General features: G+C 48.3%; 4 protein-coding genes and 1 pseudogene across 4 annotated transcripts; 4 read left to right on the plus strand and 1 right to left on the minus strand.

The window, feature by feature from the left end:
* Positions 1-1,534: 1,534 nt before the first annotated feature.
* On the minus strand, positions 1,535-1,842 carry SAPIO_CDS9292 (uncharacterized protein; the record flags this gene model as incomplete). Its single annotated transcript, XM_016790727.1, has 2 exons — positions 1,535-1,779; positions 1,830-1,842. 2 exons carry the CDS (start codon positions 1,840-1,842, stop codon positions 1,535-1,537), a joined length of 258 nt encoding a protein of 85 aa, XP_016640030.1.
* A 2,511-nt stretch (positions 1,843-4,353) lies between these two features.
* On the plus strand, positions 4,354-4,929 carry SAPIO_CDS9293 (annotated as a pseudogene; the record flags this gene model as incomplete).
* A 1,651-nt stretch (positions 4,930-6,580) lies between these two features.
* Positions 6,581-10,019, plus strand: SAPIO_CDS9294 (uncharacterized protein; the record flags this gene model as incomplete). The annotated part of the gene is made up of 7 exons (XM_016790728.1): positions 6,581-7,119; positions 7,190-7,988; positions 8,050-8,082; positions 8,145-8,806; positions 8,900-9,200; positions 9,261-9,424; positions 9,521-10,019. The coding sequence occupies 7 exons, from the start codon at positions 6,581-6,583 to the stop codon at positions 10,017-10,019; spliced, it is 2,997 nt and encodes a 998-aa protein (XP_016640031.1).
* Positions 10,020-12,076: 2,057 nt separating this feature from the next.
* Positions 12,077-13,640, plus strand: SAPIO_CDS9295 (uncharacterized protein; the record flags this gene model as incomplete). The annotated part of the gene is made up of 2 exons (XM_016790729.1): positions 12,077-12,943; positions 13,128-13,640. The coding sequence occupies 2 exons, from the start codon at positions 12,077-12,079 to the stop codon at positions 13,638-13,640; spliced, it is 1,380 nt and encodes a 459-aa protein (XP_016640032.1).
* A 24-nt stretch (positions 13,641-13,664) lies between these two features.
* On the plus strand, positions 13,665-14,272 carry SAPIO_CDS9296 (uncharacterized protein; the record flags this gene model as incomplete). The annotated part of the gene is made up of 3 exons (XM_016790730.1): positions 13,665-13,826; positions 13,888-14,078; positions 14,191-14,272. 3 exons carry the CDS (start codon positions 13,665-13,667, stop codon positions 14,270-14,272), a joined length of 435 nt encoding a protein of 144 aa, XP_016640033.1.
* Between the last annotated feature and the right edge of the window lie 1,950 nt (positions 14,273-16,222).

Genomic DNA, 16,222 nt, shown 5'->3' on the forward strand with positions numbered 1-16,222 from the left:
ATTTTGGCACGCCCTTCCCCTTTTTTCTTCATTTGCTTTCTCTCTTCCGTTTCTTTTTATTTACAATGTTTATGCTTACCCTTTCCTTTATACATTCTCCTCTGGTATTGGTAGAGTTTTAGATGTTGCGCTGTTTAGTCTTTGCTAATAATAATTCAATGTTGACTTTAGCCTCTTCTAGCCTGGCTCCGTCTTTGATCTTCTCTATTCATTTCGATCGCGGATTAGCCAAGGGTAAAACAATGCTATCACTCCTGTTGGCTTTCCATTTTATTGCACATGTGTCAACTGTACTCCAGTCGTGGGCAAATGGGGCTCGAGCATAGTTTTTTCTTCATTTCTCCTAGTTGTGAAATGCTTAACATATTTGTGGCGAATTAACACGCTATACCCTAACATGCATTACATCATAAACCATTCGTGGTTCAGTGCATCTGCTGCGCTAATCCGGTCCTCGGGCCTGTATTGCAGCATCTTCCCTAGCAAGTCGGCGAAAAGTTCAATTTCCCGCTGCGGAATATCGCGGTGGCAATCGTCATCAGGAAAGAACGAGTCCATATACCAAACACCAGGCGCAAGCTTGTCATGCAATGACCGGGCGCCAGGAGCCACTGATGGGTGGATGGAGACATTCGGCGGGAGTTCGGGCTCCTCCACTAGCGGAATGACACGGCCAAACTCGCCACCCTCGTCTTTAAATAGCCTTTTCGTTTACTCCAGGTCGATGACCACCAAGGCTCAGGCATAACTCCGAGAACCATGACGATCTATCGAGGTAGTCGTCGTCTTCATTATCAAAGGCCTCGAATAGTTTGCGGCCTGTGCCGATCTGGAAAAGTGTACAAGCTAGGGCCCATACGTCCGAGCCAATGCTAGCTTTGATGTCCAGCATTAACTCAGGGGAGCGATATGGCCGTGGGGTACCGAGAGACTGAGGAGGCTTTGGATACGCGAAAAGACTCGCCAAAGTCGATGAGACCGGGTTGAGAAGTGATGTATCGCACATCTACACGATTCCAGTCGACAGGGTATTCAAGATACTCCGGAGGTGAAGAGTCATCCTCTCCAGATTCGTCTATTTTGACGACAGGATTGCGGGAAGGCTGGCCCAAAATCTGAAGCACCTCTACTTCGATAAACCATTGAGGCTTGGAATGTACTGAAGGACATTTCTCGGGGTAATGTCTATTGACAATTAGTTCCTAGCCAACACGCCGAGTAGGGCGGGTCGAGTTGCAACCTACCTCCATGGCATATTCCTCGACGATGAAGAAAGTCCACAACCTGGACAAGTTGATAATAGATGTTTTTTATCGTGCGATCCCTCTTCTCCCTCGGAGACTGGAACATCCCGAGCGACGCTTTTGGGCCGAGGACGGGGTAGACGAAGCAATAGCGAGAGCCATTGGGCCCACTAAACTCGAAATGGTCAAAGGGAAGGCAGAGAATGGATGATATTTTGTTATCGTGAATGTCCGGAGTGCCGAGCAGGGTTTTAATTGATTTACCCATGCGTAGTTCCGGGGAGTCTTCTTTAGATGCGTCGGCGCGCGGCGACAACAATTTTCAAAGCCCAATATCCCGGCGTCTCTGTCACCGTCATGTCCTGACACAGCCAGACTGTGGCGAAGCCGCCGCTCCCCAGCTTGTGGATGACTCGGTATCGACCAGCATCGCCAAACGTATCGCCAAGGCGCACAGGGTGGTGTCCACCAGGCTCGTAGTCGTAGATGTGCTCAATCTCCAGGGAGCCATCTCCAGGGCAAAATTGAAGCGCCACTGGTCGCCATCACCGGGAGATACTGGGGGCTTGTCCTGCAGTGGCTGACAATCTGGCGACATTGTTGTGTAGTTGTCAAGGGAGAGTGTCTCAATGGTCGGTCTTCATGGTTGACGAAAAGGTACCAATTGCGTGCGAATTGATGGGAGGAGCAAAAGATGCAAGGGGCAGTGAGGATGAGCACAGGCTAATTAGAAAAAAAGATGAAGAAGAGAAAGAAGAAGAAGGAGGAGAAGAAGAAATGGAGGGGTCTTCCAGTCCTGGCATTTTTTCGGTCACCATTTTTTTTTTTTTTTTTTTTTTTTTTTTTTTTTTGGTCTGGGGTGGTTCACAGGGCGGTTCTTCCCTAATTAAAACATCGACTTAAAGTCGTGGGGACTGGAGAACTTCCAGATCAAGGAGATAGAAGAGGGTGTCCTTTGCTTTTCTTTATTCTGCCAAGGAGCTTTGGACAGTTTTCTGGGAGTGCCGACTATTGGCCATTCTTCAGGGCGGGTAGTATCCCGCTTTAATATTCTCGATACTGATATCAATTAATTAGAGGTTCTAGCGTCTGTCTGGACAGCATCTTACTGTAAGGTGTTCCTCGGAACTTTTTTAGCGAAAGGCAACATGTAGTTAAGCCGTATGCGATATACGAAGGTATGCGTTTAAAATACTCAGAAATACCCTTGAAGAGGCAATTAGCAATCTCGCGTCGTTGCCCCCGCAGTCCTGGACTACACTCCCCGACAGGCTGTAAAGAAATGACACGAACGTCGGTCGAATCAGTGTTCTCCCCGAGGCGAACAAGATCTCAGACAAAGGAAGCGGCAAAAGAATCCAGTGAGCCAGCCCCCGTAGAGACTCACAGTGACCAAAGCCGAGATTCCCGACTACCAACAACAACCCAAGGATGCATAGTAACTCCGCTCGCCTCTAAACTCACGGGTACTATCACGAAGCTCTCCACCGACGACCATCGTCTCCTGCTCAAGAAACAGTCGTGGTTAAAAACAAATGACCTCCTTATACCAAAAGGCTTCGAAAGACATTCGCGGATAGTTGATGCAACGCTTGTTTTCGCCCAAGAAGAAGGCGGTACGGCAGTTTGCATCACGTCCGGGGGCCTGCTCCTAACGTGCTCCCATTGCGTAGCCGAGACACCCGAAGAGCTAGATTCCTCCAAGCCCCACTGGCTCTTATTCAAGTCAGGGGGCGTAGTTAAGGCGACCTGCGTGGCGTGGGATTCCCGACGAGACCTTGCCTTGCTAAATGTCGTCGCTGCCCAGATGGACGGTTCTGCGTGTTTGGGAGAGAACGATGACATCCTCTTCCCCTTCATTCCCATCAGCGCCGTACAGCCCACCAAGAATTCTCGGCTAGCCTGCATAGGCCATCCAGGAAGTGAAGACCTCGAAGCTTCAGAACCGGGGATCCAGACGAATTATGACGTCCTACACGTGAGCGCCGGTCGCTTTCGGGGATACGCCCAACAGGACCTTCAAGACAACTCGGAAATAGGGGCGTTGATGCATGATTGCTGGACGTATTGGGGGCATTCGGGAGCACCTCTAGTCGATTGGAATTCTGGAAACTTGGTCGGATTGCATTCGTCGTGGGATGACGAAACCGGGATGCGGAGAGGGATACCTTTGGAGGCTATCATATCCTTCTTAGAAAATAATGGCGCGATGTACAGTGATAAGTATCTATAAATATACTGAATGTGAATACATAAGATACGAAACAGTCCAGCGTCGTACGAATAGAAAAGCTTCAAATAGACGAGCTCATCGATGAAGTACAGTAATTTAGTAAGTGTCGTCTGAATGTGGCCTTCAACTTCTAGAACTGTCCGCCTTTGAAGGCACGTGCAGCCACCGCCACATAATAGATCTTCCACAGGAAGGCCAGTTGCTTCGAGTTGTTGTCTGACACCTGCTCATCTGAGACACCACAAACTAGAATCTTGGCTTCCAGCCACCTGGCCCAGAACACCAGAGTGCACACATCCTTTTTTTACTGCCAGTCTACTACTCTCAAGAGCTGCCCACGCTGACCGCTGGTCAATAACCTCAAAACATGTGGACTTTTAATATAAAAGCCCTCAAAGCAGTAGACTTCCTGCTGTGCGGTCTGGCCAAACTCAATGGCCGACATTATGATTCCCGTTGAGGAACGCCTGTCTTGCCTCACCTGTGCGCGCGGGTCGCTTCTGGTACCCCAAGGACTGCTTCCCAAGCAGTTCGCCGGCGTTAACCGGCACCTGACCACTCTCTCGGCGCGGCGTCGGAGAAGAAAGCAATTCAATCCTATGCGAAGCTGCAGCGCTCCGACATCGGAAGAGGGAGAAGAAGACAACAGGGTGACGACATGCGGACTACTCTGTGTAAGTTCCTAGAACTCAAGAATACCCCGTCATTTTGTAGTAACAGTCTATTCTATTAATCCCCCGACTCTGAAAAGGTAAGTGAGCACAGCCAAGCTCAAGGGTCAGCTTGACACTATCGAGGAGGATTTCCTCGCTATCGAAACCCAGTCTTTTATCTAAATCCGGAAAGTTCAGGTCTTCATTGCACGCGGTCTACAACATGAAGTCTTGGCACGACTCAGATGTCTTCGATATTGAAGCCAATTTCTCGGGCGACTATGACGAAGATGTAGACTACGACGAGCCATTCCTCGACGATATCTTCGCCAAGCCTCATTGTGGGAGTAACAAAAATTTGAAGAAAGGGGCGTCCAAACTAAAGAGCAACGAAATCAACAAGACGCAGCAAACGAAGATTATTCCACCCCGCACAGCCAAGACCGGTCCACTCCCAACTGGCGGCGCAGCCACTGACACGGCTCTCTTGCCCACGTCAAAGCCGGTCAGTAAGACTTCGAACTCTAAAAAGAAGCAGAAGAAGAAGGCAAAGAAGATCGTGGATAAGATGGCAGAAAGAGAGCCGGATTTGTTTGATGACCCTGTGCTATGGGAGACGAGGGATAGGAAGAAAATACTTGGAGAAGAAGTGCCTGGGGAAGTCGACGCTTTCTGGGGCGGTGGCGAGGAACGCGTGCAGGGAGGCATTTTCGAGGGTTGTGAGAAAGACCAGTTGGACAAGGAGACACGTGAGGTTGAAATTAAGGAGGCCACCACACAAATAGATGACTTCATGTGAGTCTGTCTCATTGAGCCCATCTTGGAAAATCCATCCAGGAAGAAATGGAACTATGCTAGGATAAGGTAGTGTCTTTATTCCTTTATATACTATCTTACACGGAAAGAAAAAGCAAGCTGAAGCCGTAACATTGGATATCCTAGTTGTTGCGAAGGAGTAGACCGGGCCGAGAGAGTTCTTTAGAATTTAGATGGCTAAAATAATACCTGATCCTGTGGTTCGTTGGCCTACTCGCCACTTGTAGTGGTACATTGGAGGGTTAAATACGTTGCGGTGAGGCCTTCTCATCAAGTTTACTTCTAAGCCGCTTTCTCAGATTGTTAATTATCTCTACTATTTATCATCGAAAATCCTCCAGCGAAAAATATTCAAGATATTTTTATAATAACTCTGGAAGAAATGGAAAATAGAAAGTAGAAGCGGAGCAGGAAAAGCAAAAGTCAGGGTAAGGGCTGTGGTTATCGGAGGAATACTATTACCACGACTCACCTGGCTACTATCTCCTCAAGGACAGCATCAGGAAGATGACTATATATAAAACAACCAGAAATAGTCAGTAAACCGTCTAAACTAAAGTCGGTCATCACGAAAAGGCACTCCCTTGACAAATGATAGAATGCCAATGATGGATGGGGTAATATCTCGCCGCAGCGAGGAGTTATATTAAACAAGTCGCGAGCAAAATTAGGTCTATTCGGTTGGCGCTACAGTGGAATTTGACGCACGCAAAAAACATTAGCGAGGACTTTTGCTTAGAAGCAGATGTGGGGAAGCCATTCCCAGAGAGGATAATTGTAAGCGGTCCAACAACGCAGGTGCCTACTAAAGGAGCAGGGAAAAGATAGTTGCTGTGAAATTGTAACCGTATTTTGATCTTGTATTATAGTTATCTGTCCGTCCACTATTAACATATGGGGATTGGACTATGCTTTAAAACCATGCGCATTACATACACGTCTAACCAAGAGCCCGAATTTCGAATAAGAATGTAAGTACAGACTTCCAGCGTCAACCTCAGACTCCGGGGAACCTGGATCTAATATTTGCAAACGTCTAGTATTTAAGTTGATACTCTTCCTTCTTTTTGAAGCCAGTCATCTATTAGTTAATTTATATAGCTACAATATATTACACTCTTGGAGCTATATAACTATCTTTACTAACTTCATATAATATCTGGCTCCTAGCTAGCATGTCGGCCTTCATGGTCAGTACACAGGGATCTAATGACAAATGTTCTATATTATCTAGGTTTTAAATCTCTAGAGGGCTACTTTCCCGAAACCAGTTAGATTTAAGTCGAGAAGTAACCTATCGTCTCTTCTTTCATAGCCATTCATTTATTAGATATACTTTTACTCTCACAAGCACAACCGCCGTGAGGAAGCAGACAAGAAATAGAATAAGGACGTATTAGGTAATACACAGGTATTGGATGAGGTTAGTCCAGACACCACTTAACCTATACCAGCGCTAACTATTTTAAGTTTCATCGAGATAACATTTCACCAGGGACCCCTGAAAATCGACGCGTATTAGAACGCGTAAGGATCAATAAGTCGTTCCGTTTAGGTAAAAATCACTATCGATTACTTTCTGCAACTGCAATCTCCTAAACAAAGTGTAAACAATAGCACGCAGGCTGTACAGAATGTCGTTGCCTCATTCCGGCGGTCCGGGGGACTCTGCAATCGGTTGCGAAGTAGCTGCGGACTCCGGCGCTGGACAACGATCCCGTCGGGGAAGCGCCACTAGCGACTTGAGCACATTAAGCTTCTACGGTGGGCTCAAAACCGACCTCCTCGACGCGTTAGATGACATCAAGGCTCCCGGAAACTTTGCTGCGTTTGGGGCCATCCCTGATCACGACTTTGAGGACCCCGAGTTGGAGGTGGAAGGTGTCGGCGCCATTGACCTCCCGCTTGACGAGGGACAGGCCCGACAGCTGATTGCCCAGGCACGCCAGGCGCCGTTCGGTAAGGGCACCGAGACAATTGTCGACACTTCCGTGCGAAATACCTGGGAGTTGGATGCAGCTATGGTCAAGTTCAAGAATCCTTCGTGGGGCCGCTTTCTGCTGCGACTAAGCTGCACTATTCAGCAGATGCTCGGCATCAAGTCCCCGATCGAAGCTCAGCTATATAAGATGCTAATCTACGAGACTGGAGCCATGTTTAAGCGGCACACTGAGTGAGTAATCGTCCTCGGAAGTTGACTACACTCAACCTCACCCACCCGAACTAATATGGGCCCTCTGAAGCACCATTAAAGCAACGGGCATGTTCGGGACCCTTGTTATCTGTCTTCCATCTACTCATCGGGGTGGCCGGATCGTCGTGAAGCATGCGGGCCAGACAATGACGTTCAGCTCCTCCAGCGCACGACAGTCCTTTGCTTGTTGGTATTCCGACGTGTCCCACGAAGTGCTCTCGGTCGTCTCTGGATATCGATGGGTTCTGACGTACAATCTCACCTTACCCCCAGAGGCAGCGCGGCCAACGGCCGGACTCGCCGTTGGAGAAGAAAGAGCACTCCGCCATGCAATACGGCGGTGGCTCCTGCACGCTGGGGATATGGCGTGTGAAGATGACTCCTTCAACCTCAGCTTAGACCCTGACCGCGACTCTGACCACTTCTACTATGGTTTGGAGCATGAATACACGGAAGAAAGCATATCTTTTGCTGCGATGAAGTTGGTAGACAGGGCACGAGTCCACGCTCTTTCCACTGTATCTAAATCTCTTCCTGTTGACATATTCCTCGCCGTTCTCGAGAAAGAGGAGCGTAACGGGGTTTATGGGGATTATGATGATTACCATTACAGATATGCCTTCGAGGAGCGCGACGATGATGACTCCGACGACTCTGAGGCATACGCGAACCCTCCCGATCGTACAACAGATCACATCGAGTCTATATATTCCATCAAGAAGCTCGTGGATTTATCGGGAAACCAAGTATTGTCTGGTGTCAAGATGGTCGAGGATTCTGCGCTACAAACCGACTTCTTTGGGGACGAGCCTGACGATGTCGAGGAGTCCGGCTTCACTGGTAACGAGGTAAGTACGGAAGCGCAGCTCCAGGGATTTAGTAACCATGTGACTTACAATCATTAAAAAGGGAGCTACGGAGACTAACTGGTATCGAAGAGCGGTAAGTTCTATCGTCTCCGCCCCATCATCTGGCAACCCGGGCATAGACTTACGTCTCCAAAGGCTGTGGTCATCGTCCGTCGTGCGGCTACCTTCAGCTTCCTCTGGGGCTGTACTACCAACCACCACCGTATTGAGCTTGGTAATAACACTCACTCGACTATTTCGTACTTTGCAAGGGCCGCGAAGAAACCGACTTCAAAACAATGGGGTCTTGATGCCTTGAAAGAGATGTCTATGCGTCGTATTAGTGGAGCATCTATGATGACGATTCTAATGATTGCGATTCAGCTTGAGGAATGGGGGATGTTCGAGGATATTGCGCGTTGTTTGTCGAGTTCGCACTTGGACGGCGTCCCTCCGACTTTCTTTGAATCGGTGCGTCATCGCATCGAGATAGCGCCAGGTTCCTTTGACCGGCTCAAGGACGGGTATGAATCCTTACCAAGCGCCGCCTACCAGTGGATCTCGCTAATGTCTCGTAGCCTTGCTTACGCCATCCTATCTAACCCACAGCTCGAATCTCGGCTTTCGTCCCTCATGGTCGTCGCGCCGCCACCATCTGCTGCCTCGCTGGCTGTCCCGGTTCGGCAGTGGGCGTGTGGTGTATTGCGCCAAGCATTGTATGACGCGCGGTCAACCATTCTTTGCGAAGACGATGGCAAGCACGTCATGAAATGCGTGAAAGCCTATTGTCAATCAAGCGATTCCATTATGTATCAAAGGTATGTCAGGTGCCCTTAGGTGGCATCTCCCTTTCCTGAACGAAGTCAACTGGTCTTTCGGAAGCTAATTTTTCTTTTTTTGTGCAAAACTAGCGTCATCCCTCTGGTCGAGACCAAATCGACAGACGTTCCATTCACGATTACATTTCTGAATGAGCTCTATCATCACATGGAGGCAGGATGGCCCTTGCGCACATCAATGTTGGAAAACTGGAAAGCCATTGCCTCGAAGATGATCAACGACATGAACGTGTGCAATTTGTACAACTCGGGCAACCCGCCTGCTCTGAAAGTCCCGAAGATGGATAGTTCCTATACATACAACTTCGGCACGCCGCTCCCAAGATCTGTCTCGAACAGCAACAGCATCACTCTTTGCTCTCTCGTCGACTTTGTAAGTCATCTAGTGATGCCAGAAATGGGAGTTGATATTGCTCAGCACTTTTGCCTTAAGTTCGGACTGGAAACTACAGAACTGATCCCAGCCGAGGAGATGCACGAGCTCTGGGTCCCATTCTTACAAGATCTTGTCCCTTTGCTCGAAACTGGATCAATCCCCCTTTCGACACCAATGTTCCAGCAGATGTTTACGGCGATTCTGACTTCGTACATTACAAAGTACGTGGGGGCTCAACCTTCAAAAGAGACCAACCTCGTCCGGCCCGCCGTGAGGTGTAGCCAACCACGCTGTGCCGACTGTGTTTCTCTGAACAGGTTCCTTTGCGATCCCAATCAGAAGGTTGGCCGATTTACTATGAATGAGATGCGCCGTAACCATCTCAGCTCGAAGTTATGCAGCGGAGAATGCTCGACTAATACGGAGCGGCGGGGATCACCATATACCCTCGTCGTCACTAAAACCTTCGCCAAGAACGACCAAGAGCGGCGGATGTGGACCAGCCGGAAGGGGAAGGCAGAGCAGATGCTCAAGACGTTCAACCAGACCAAGTTGAGGATGCTCCTTGGCGATAGCTATAATAGCATCAGAAGATTCGAAGTGCTCACCCAAGCTTGTTCTACAGTTAGCACAAAACGCCCAAAGGTGTCTCCTTCGAGGCTTCTCGTGCCTAACTCCTTAGACCCGATGTCTAGGGATTTGCCGTCGTCCTCGGGGCAGCTTCCGAGGTCAAGCTCTATCAGTTTACCTCCTATCATAGGAGTAAAGCGAAAAGTCACTGACGGCGACGTCATCGACCTGACAGGAGAGGATTGATACTATAATCTAGCTGCGATTAATGCGGCCATGAGAAAGCGGTAATAAATTTTGCAGTATGGCCAGCCAGGTCACCTCTATTAAATATCTTATTAGTCGTACTGCCGACGAGGAAAGATCGACAATGAAAGAAGACTTCGCTGAACCTAGGTGAATAGTATTTGTTCTGGACTTTAGGTTTATAACATTAAAATTTATAAACTTATAATATATCATCTTTAGATACTGCTACGGCTGCATGTCGTTGCAGCCTCTATCGAAGCTATGGTAGTATAGCCGTTGTTGTTTACGACGAAGATGGTTACATTGAGCCTATTCTGGATTACATCTCTGGTGGCCTGAACAGTCGTCTAAAGATTCTCTTTGCCTTCGAATAGGGCTGCCCTCCCCCGCAATAGTGATCCAACTTGAACGGGCTCACGTTGGGCGAGAGATACGCCATTAGGATTAGTGACAAAAGTTTCGAGCCGGGTACACTAGCAACCGCGTAAGCACCTATGAAAACTCAAATCATATGTAACCACTCGTATCAGATGAGTCAAACAATCTGAAGCGTTGAAATATTGCGAAGTAGGCTAAGTTTCTCCGGTCAAAGGTTTCTTCTCATCTTGCGCGCTTTTCTTGTCCTCTGGTCCAGCGACTTAACGGGGTAAAAATGAAAGGCAGTATCAGATTATCCTCTTCTCTTTCTCTTTGAAATGATCGAGCAAATTGTTGACGAGAGAGGTGTACATGGCATGACCTCCAACGTGCGGTGTGATACCCACTGCCTGTTCTCGGCGATCCCTTGCCAGGCAAGGCTAAAGCGCGGGTGAGGTGGCCTCGTTGGAGAAACTGCTGTGAGAGTGTGGTCGAACGAGTGTAAGCACTCAGAGAGGTGAGACTGGCGATTTGGGGAGGGCATGGGGCGGCCACGCCTGGAAGCTGGTGCCGTGAATATCATAATCCGGGTACTGACCGGCCGCTTCACGCTGCTGTTCACTAGATGTTATGTCCTTACCGAGCGCAGCCCTGTTCATCCTGAACAGCCTTGGCCTCGCCGTGAACTCCTTATTCATTACTTACAAGCTATTAACCCTATACATGTGAGCCAGGTCTCCTAGAATAAGATCCCCATATCAACCTCTTATTCTGTAAGCGCAACTCATTGCCGACTGTATTGATAGAGCGATTCAACCACTGGCACGCTGTCCGCGTCGACGTGACAGGAGAACCAACATGCATGACCTGAAACAAGGCGCAGCGCATGCACCGTTCTGCCCGGTCTGGCCCGGCCGTCATGGGTGACCTATGCTCAGAGCGTCATAGACGAGGAATAAATTAATTTATTGAATGGCCCTAGAATATCCTCCATTTGTGACTAGGAATTCTGGAAATTCCCCTAGCCGGCGCTTCGTGAGATTGATGCTCCTCCTCCTCGCAGCAATGCCACTCATGCGGGTGTCCTGGAAGGGCGAGTGGGCCTGGCCAAGACCGGATGTAAACGCAGCCCCTTGTGTTGCAAAAGAAGTAGGGTATTGTCTCTGCTCGCTCTGTTGGCCTCTGCCACACAGTGATTGGCTTCACAGCCCAGTCGAGCACGGGGTGGATAGTTGTGCTCATTGCAAATGGATGCCCGCAGAGATAGAGGATTGATCAAAGATTCAAATGCTACTCTCAAAAAGGTATATTTGTCCTGTTCATCCGTGAGCTCTGAATCCTCTAGAATCTCTCTCCTTCTCTATTATTCGTTCACATTTTTGATCGTCGATCTCGCACAAATACAGTTACTACCTGTATATTCTACCCTTTCGAGCCCTGTTCCACTCTCTCTGACAGCCCTAGAGTCCCCAGGACCCGTGCCAAGCTCAACAGTTCCGGCACTTCAGGAACTTCATCTAGAGCAAAAGGGGCTTTTCGATACTATTGACGATCTCCATTCCCTCCACATTGGTAGGATCGTCGATCTCCCCCAAATAATTGTAGCCGGAAACCAATCCTCAGAGAAGAGCTCAGTGCTCTCGGCTCTCTCCCATGTCCCGTTCCCCACGAGCTCTGCTGTCTGTACCAGATTCCCAATGGAATTGGCACTCCGCACCGACCAGGAGACGAGGATAGAGGTTTCCATCATTCCGGAGGATGTGAAAAAGAAAAAGCTCCCCACTCGATCCAACAAGGATGAGACCCCACAGGCAATTGAAGAGGCCAAGAAAGAGATTGGGATAAACGAGAACACACGAGAAATTTACAACCATGTCCTCAGAATAGAGATATTCGCTCCTAATGTTCCCAATCTTACCTTAGTCGACCTTCCGGGGCTGTATACCGGCGAGAGTCTAAGGCAGTCTCGAGAAGGAGGGCGGGTTGCGTTCCAACTGGCTGAGAGGTACATGAGTCAGAAGAGAAGCATTATCCTTGCCGTCGTATCTGCTAATACAAACGTCGAGATGGACGGGGCTATCGTGTTGGCCAAGAAAAATGTTGACCCCAGTCTGTCGCGAGTCCTTGGTGTTGTCACTCAAGCAGACCGCATCGAGAACGACCATACAGCAACACAATTATACTTGCAACTTGCGAAAGGAGAGGACAAAATGCTCATCCTCAAACTCGGCTGGCATGTCCTCAGGAACTTGTCAGAGGAGGAAGCCAGACTAGGCTGCTCAGACGATGATAGGGATCGGAAGGAGTCCGAATTCCTGAGCAACAGCGCCTGGAGAGAGTACTCTGCTGAACACAAAGGCATCGACAACTTTCGCAAGAAGCTCAACCGACTCCTCCTCGAGCACATCTCCCTCTCGATCCCAGGCGTAATCAGCGACATTGAGGAAGCGATCGCGAACAGAACTGCGGCACTTGAGCAACTTGGACCATCACCAGTCGACGTTTTGGATACCCGAGACTATCTCCACGACGTGACGAGTTTCGAACGCACCCCCGAGCAGGCGGTTCAAGGCAGCTACTTGAACAGGGATTTCTTCCAAATTCCAACTCAACAGACTGACCATCCAGATAGTGGGAGCCTGGACGTGAGGAAACTGCGCGCGCTTGTCCGCGAATTAAACCGAGCATTCACTGCGGTGATGCATACAAAAAGGACACAAATTCTCTATTCTATGGGATGACGGAAAGCCAACGTCGAATGGGTATTACTACTCACCGGCTGGAGATATTAACTCGGATCTGATCGAAAAGTTCTACATTCATCTCAAAGACCCAGAAGAAATTACAGAACCCTTGTTGAAGCAGCACTGGGCATCCAAAGTAGTGGAGAACCGCGGCCAGGAATTTCCAGGGGAGACGAACCCCTTTGCCATACTGGGGAGGTTCTCAGAACAATCGACCGCGTGGAAGGGCCTGGCGACCGATCATCTTCATCTCTTGGTTCATGTGGCAACAATCTTCACCGAACAGCTCCTCCGTCATATTCTAGGGTCGGATCCTGCCACATTTGATAGAATAATGGCTAACTACGTCACTCTATTCTTCGCGCAAAAGGAGCAAGTTCTGAGAAGGAAGCTCGAGGAGATTTTGCCTTCCTCTAGTGAATACGAGATCGCGATGGAGGACGAAATCGAGCATGATACCAACACTCGATACAGAACTCGACTTAACAACCAGATCTCGAAGTTGGAAGTGGAGTAATATTCGAAGAAGCCCAACCCTGAGATGTCTCTTGCTTCCGCTGATATGAAGCGAGAGATCCACGCCAAACCAGAATATGGTCGGAAGTATGTTAGGTACCTCAAGAATGTCCTAAGAAAGGATGGCAATGATGGTAGTTATTTTGCTCTCGAAAAGACAATTGACAATATGATCGTGTATTACGACGTAAGTCTCGGCCTGAACCCCACCCAGGACCTGCTGAGGCTAACAATATATACACTGGCAGCACCACCTTAAACACTTTACCGAAAACGTAATTATTCTTGCAGCGGAAAAGCAGCTTATCCGCGACATTCCCAAGATCCTCGACTGGAAGCTACATTTCAGCAGGATGGACGATGCCTCCATCAAGGCCTTGGCTGGAGAGCCTCCCGAGATTCCGCGAAAACGGGAAAGGCTTGAGGGGGAGAAGACAAGGTTGGAGAAAGGGCTTGAAAGGTGCCAAACATACCGGTGGCAAAGCCAGAGGAGGTAATGTACTTTCGCAACTGTCTCTGGAGTCATGCATACACTGACATCTTGAAAGCAGTGGTTCACATATGAGGAGCCGGTCTGCGACGAACGACTTTGTTAATGGCGTCAAAATGCGAGAAGTCGAAGAAGATCTCTGATTGGTTTCAGGAAAGGTCGTTCGTGTCAGTTTTTTCCCAGAGACACATTAGATGCTCATGCACGCACTCGATTGAACAGTTTCAGTTTTTGAAGCTGCTTTTTGCTTTTGATCACTTGTCCAGGTTCACATATTTAGCCAGTTTTTGCCTCGCCTTGTGTAGTAAAATTCAACTATTAGCTCTCATGAACATCCGATGCTTTACTGAGGTTTGACCATTGCTATTAATTTCTTCCCGTAAAGTATTGGCGCTGTTTTAACTTCGGCAGAAACAATTTGAAGCATTCACCCTTCCCAGTCCAAGTAGACGCAATTAACATCATCATCAAGCTATTGTTAGCAAGACTTAAGTGGTCAGGTTAGATATTTTACTACGCAAATATCTTCTATTTACTTGTAAGTTAATACTTGCTCTGCCCGTATTAAGATCCTAACACTAAATCAGTACAGGCCTAGTTCGTGTAAATGTCATGAGGTCTCTGATATGAAGGCAGTTAAGCAGTAACATCGGCAGTGTCTGCAAACACACACGTTCAAATATAAGAGAGATGTAGTAATTTTAACGGGCTAATACAGAACAGAATGAGAGGGCCGATGGTAATCAGCCATGACCCTTAGAGAAGTCGCCTGGCTACAAGTTGCCTGACAGAACCGTCGATAGTTGATCAACCAGAAACAATGGCGAATACACAAATGGGGGGGTCTTCCAATGGAACATTAGGCTGGTCAACGAATAAGCTCTAGTTCCCTAGAATCAGATCTGGCCAGACCTATGGAATATTTGAGGAGACTGAAAAAACAAAACTAAATTGTTGTATTGCTGGAACTGACTTCGAACTTTTATTACACAAAAGGCTTGAAAAAAGTCTAGGAAAGAAGAAAAGAAAGAAAAGGACATCCGCTTCTGGCACCTTCATCTCGAGTAGAAGTAATAATAGTTTTTAAACGCCGAGGCCGATAAGCAACGTTGCCACCCACATCGGTACTCGCACCCCTTCCGACAGGACAAACGTCTTCTCAAAACCGATACCTAGCCGCCAGATGGAGGACAAAGGTTAAGTACGCCAAATCCACTCCCAGTCCAGATTTTCCAATCTAACGATATCACTCTTGCTATTAGAGCAGTTTGCATTCACGCTTCCCCGTTCCCTAAGAATCCTGAATCTAATTCTGACATGTTCATCTCATCCTCGAAATCATTGCCACGTTCAACACTCATCAATCTCTTCCAACCTAAATTCGAACTCTTGGAGGTCGCCGTCATCATTACAATCCGCATAGCCAAGCCCGTTGAACGATGTGAGCCGCAAACCCTCTTCCATCCACTCTCGCATAGGGGAAATCGTGTGGTTGGAAATAAAAGGTATACCTTGTCTCTACATTTGATAGGTGTCCGTTTACCCGTATAACCTTGCTTGAGAAACTTGATCTCACACCCTTTGCCTGGACCTGTCAGGTGGAGAAAATACTTGGAAAACCACCACGGTGTGGTAACAACCTCTTCATTTCCGTCTGCGATGGCCATGGGATATCGCTCGTCATAATACAACTAATATCAGCTGTCAGGGCAAGCGAGAAGGAAAAGGAGGAGAGGAGAAGTAAGACTCACCGCATCCTCTGATCCTCTAGGTACATACGCTATGCTGGTCCACAGATTACCCTCATCATTGAGATTTGCTTTTTGGTCGCACCACAAGAAAGACTTCGAGGATTTGACTTCGCCCAAAATCTTTTGCTCTCGTTCGGAGGACGGAAAGTTATGATGAGATAGGAGGACATCTGACATCTCTTGAACTGTTTCCCCCCAGAGTTAGCAAACGCGGCCGATTCTTGAGACACAGCAAGGGGCTCTACGTACAAAGGGCGTCGTCATTCCTGCGAATACACAAAGGCGCCCCGGTCTTTACTTGCAGCAATTTATACTTGACCTTGATCTTTCTTGCTGGTCGGT

Source organism: Scedosporium apiospermum (assembly GCF_000732125.1).
Source record: "Scedosporium apiospermum strain IHEM 14462 chromosome Unknown SEQ_SAPIO_0132, whole genome shotgun sequence".
In the NCBI taxonomy this organism is placed as follows: domain Eukaryota; kingdom Fungi; phylum Ascomycota; class Sordariomycetes; order Microascales; family Microascaceae; genus Scedosporium; species Scedosporium apiospermum.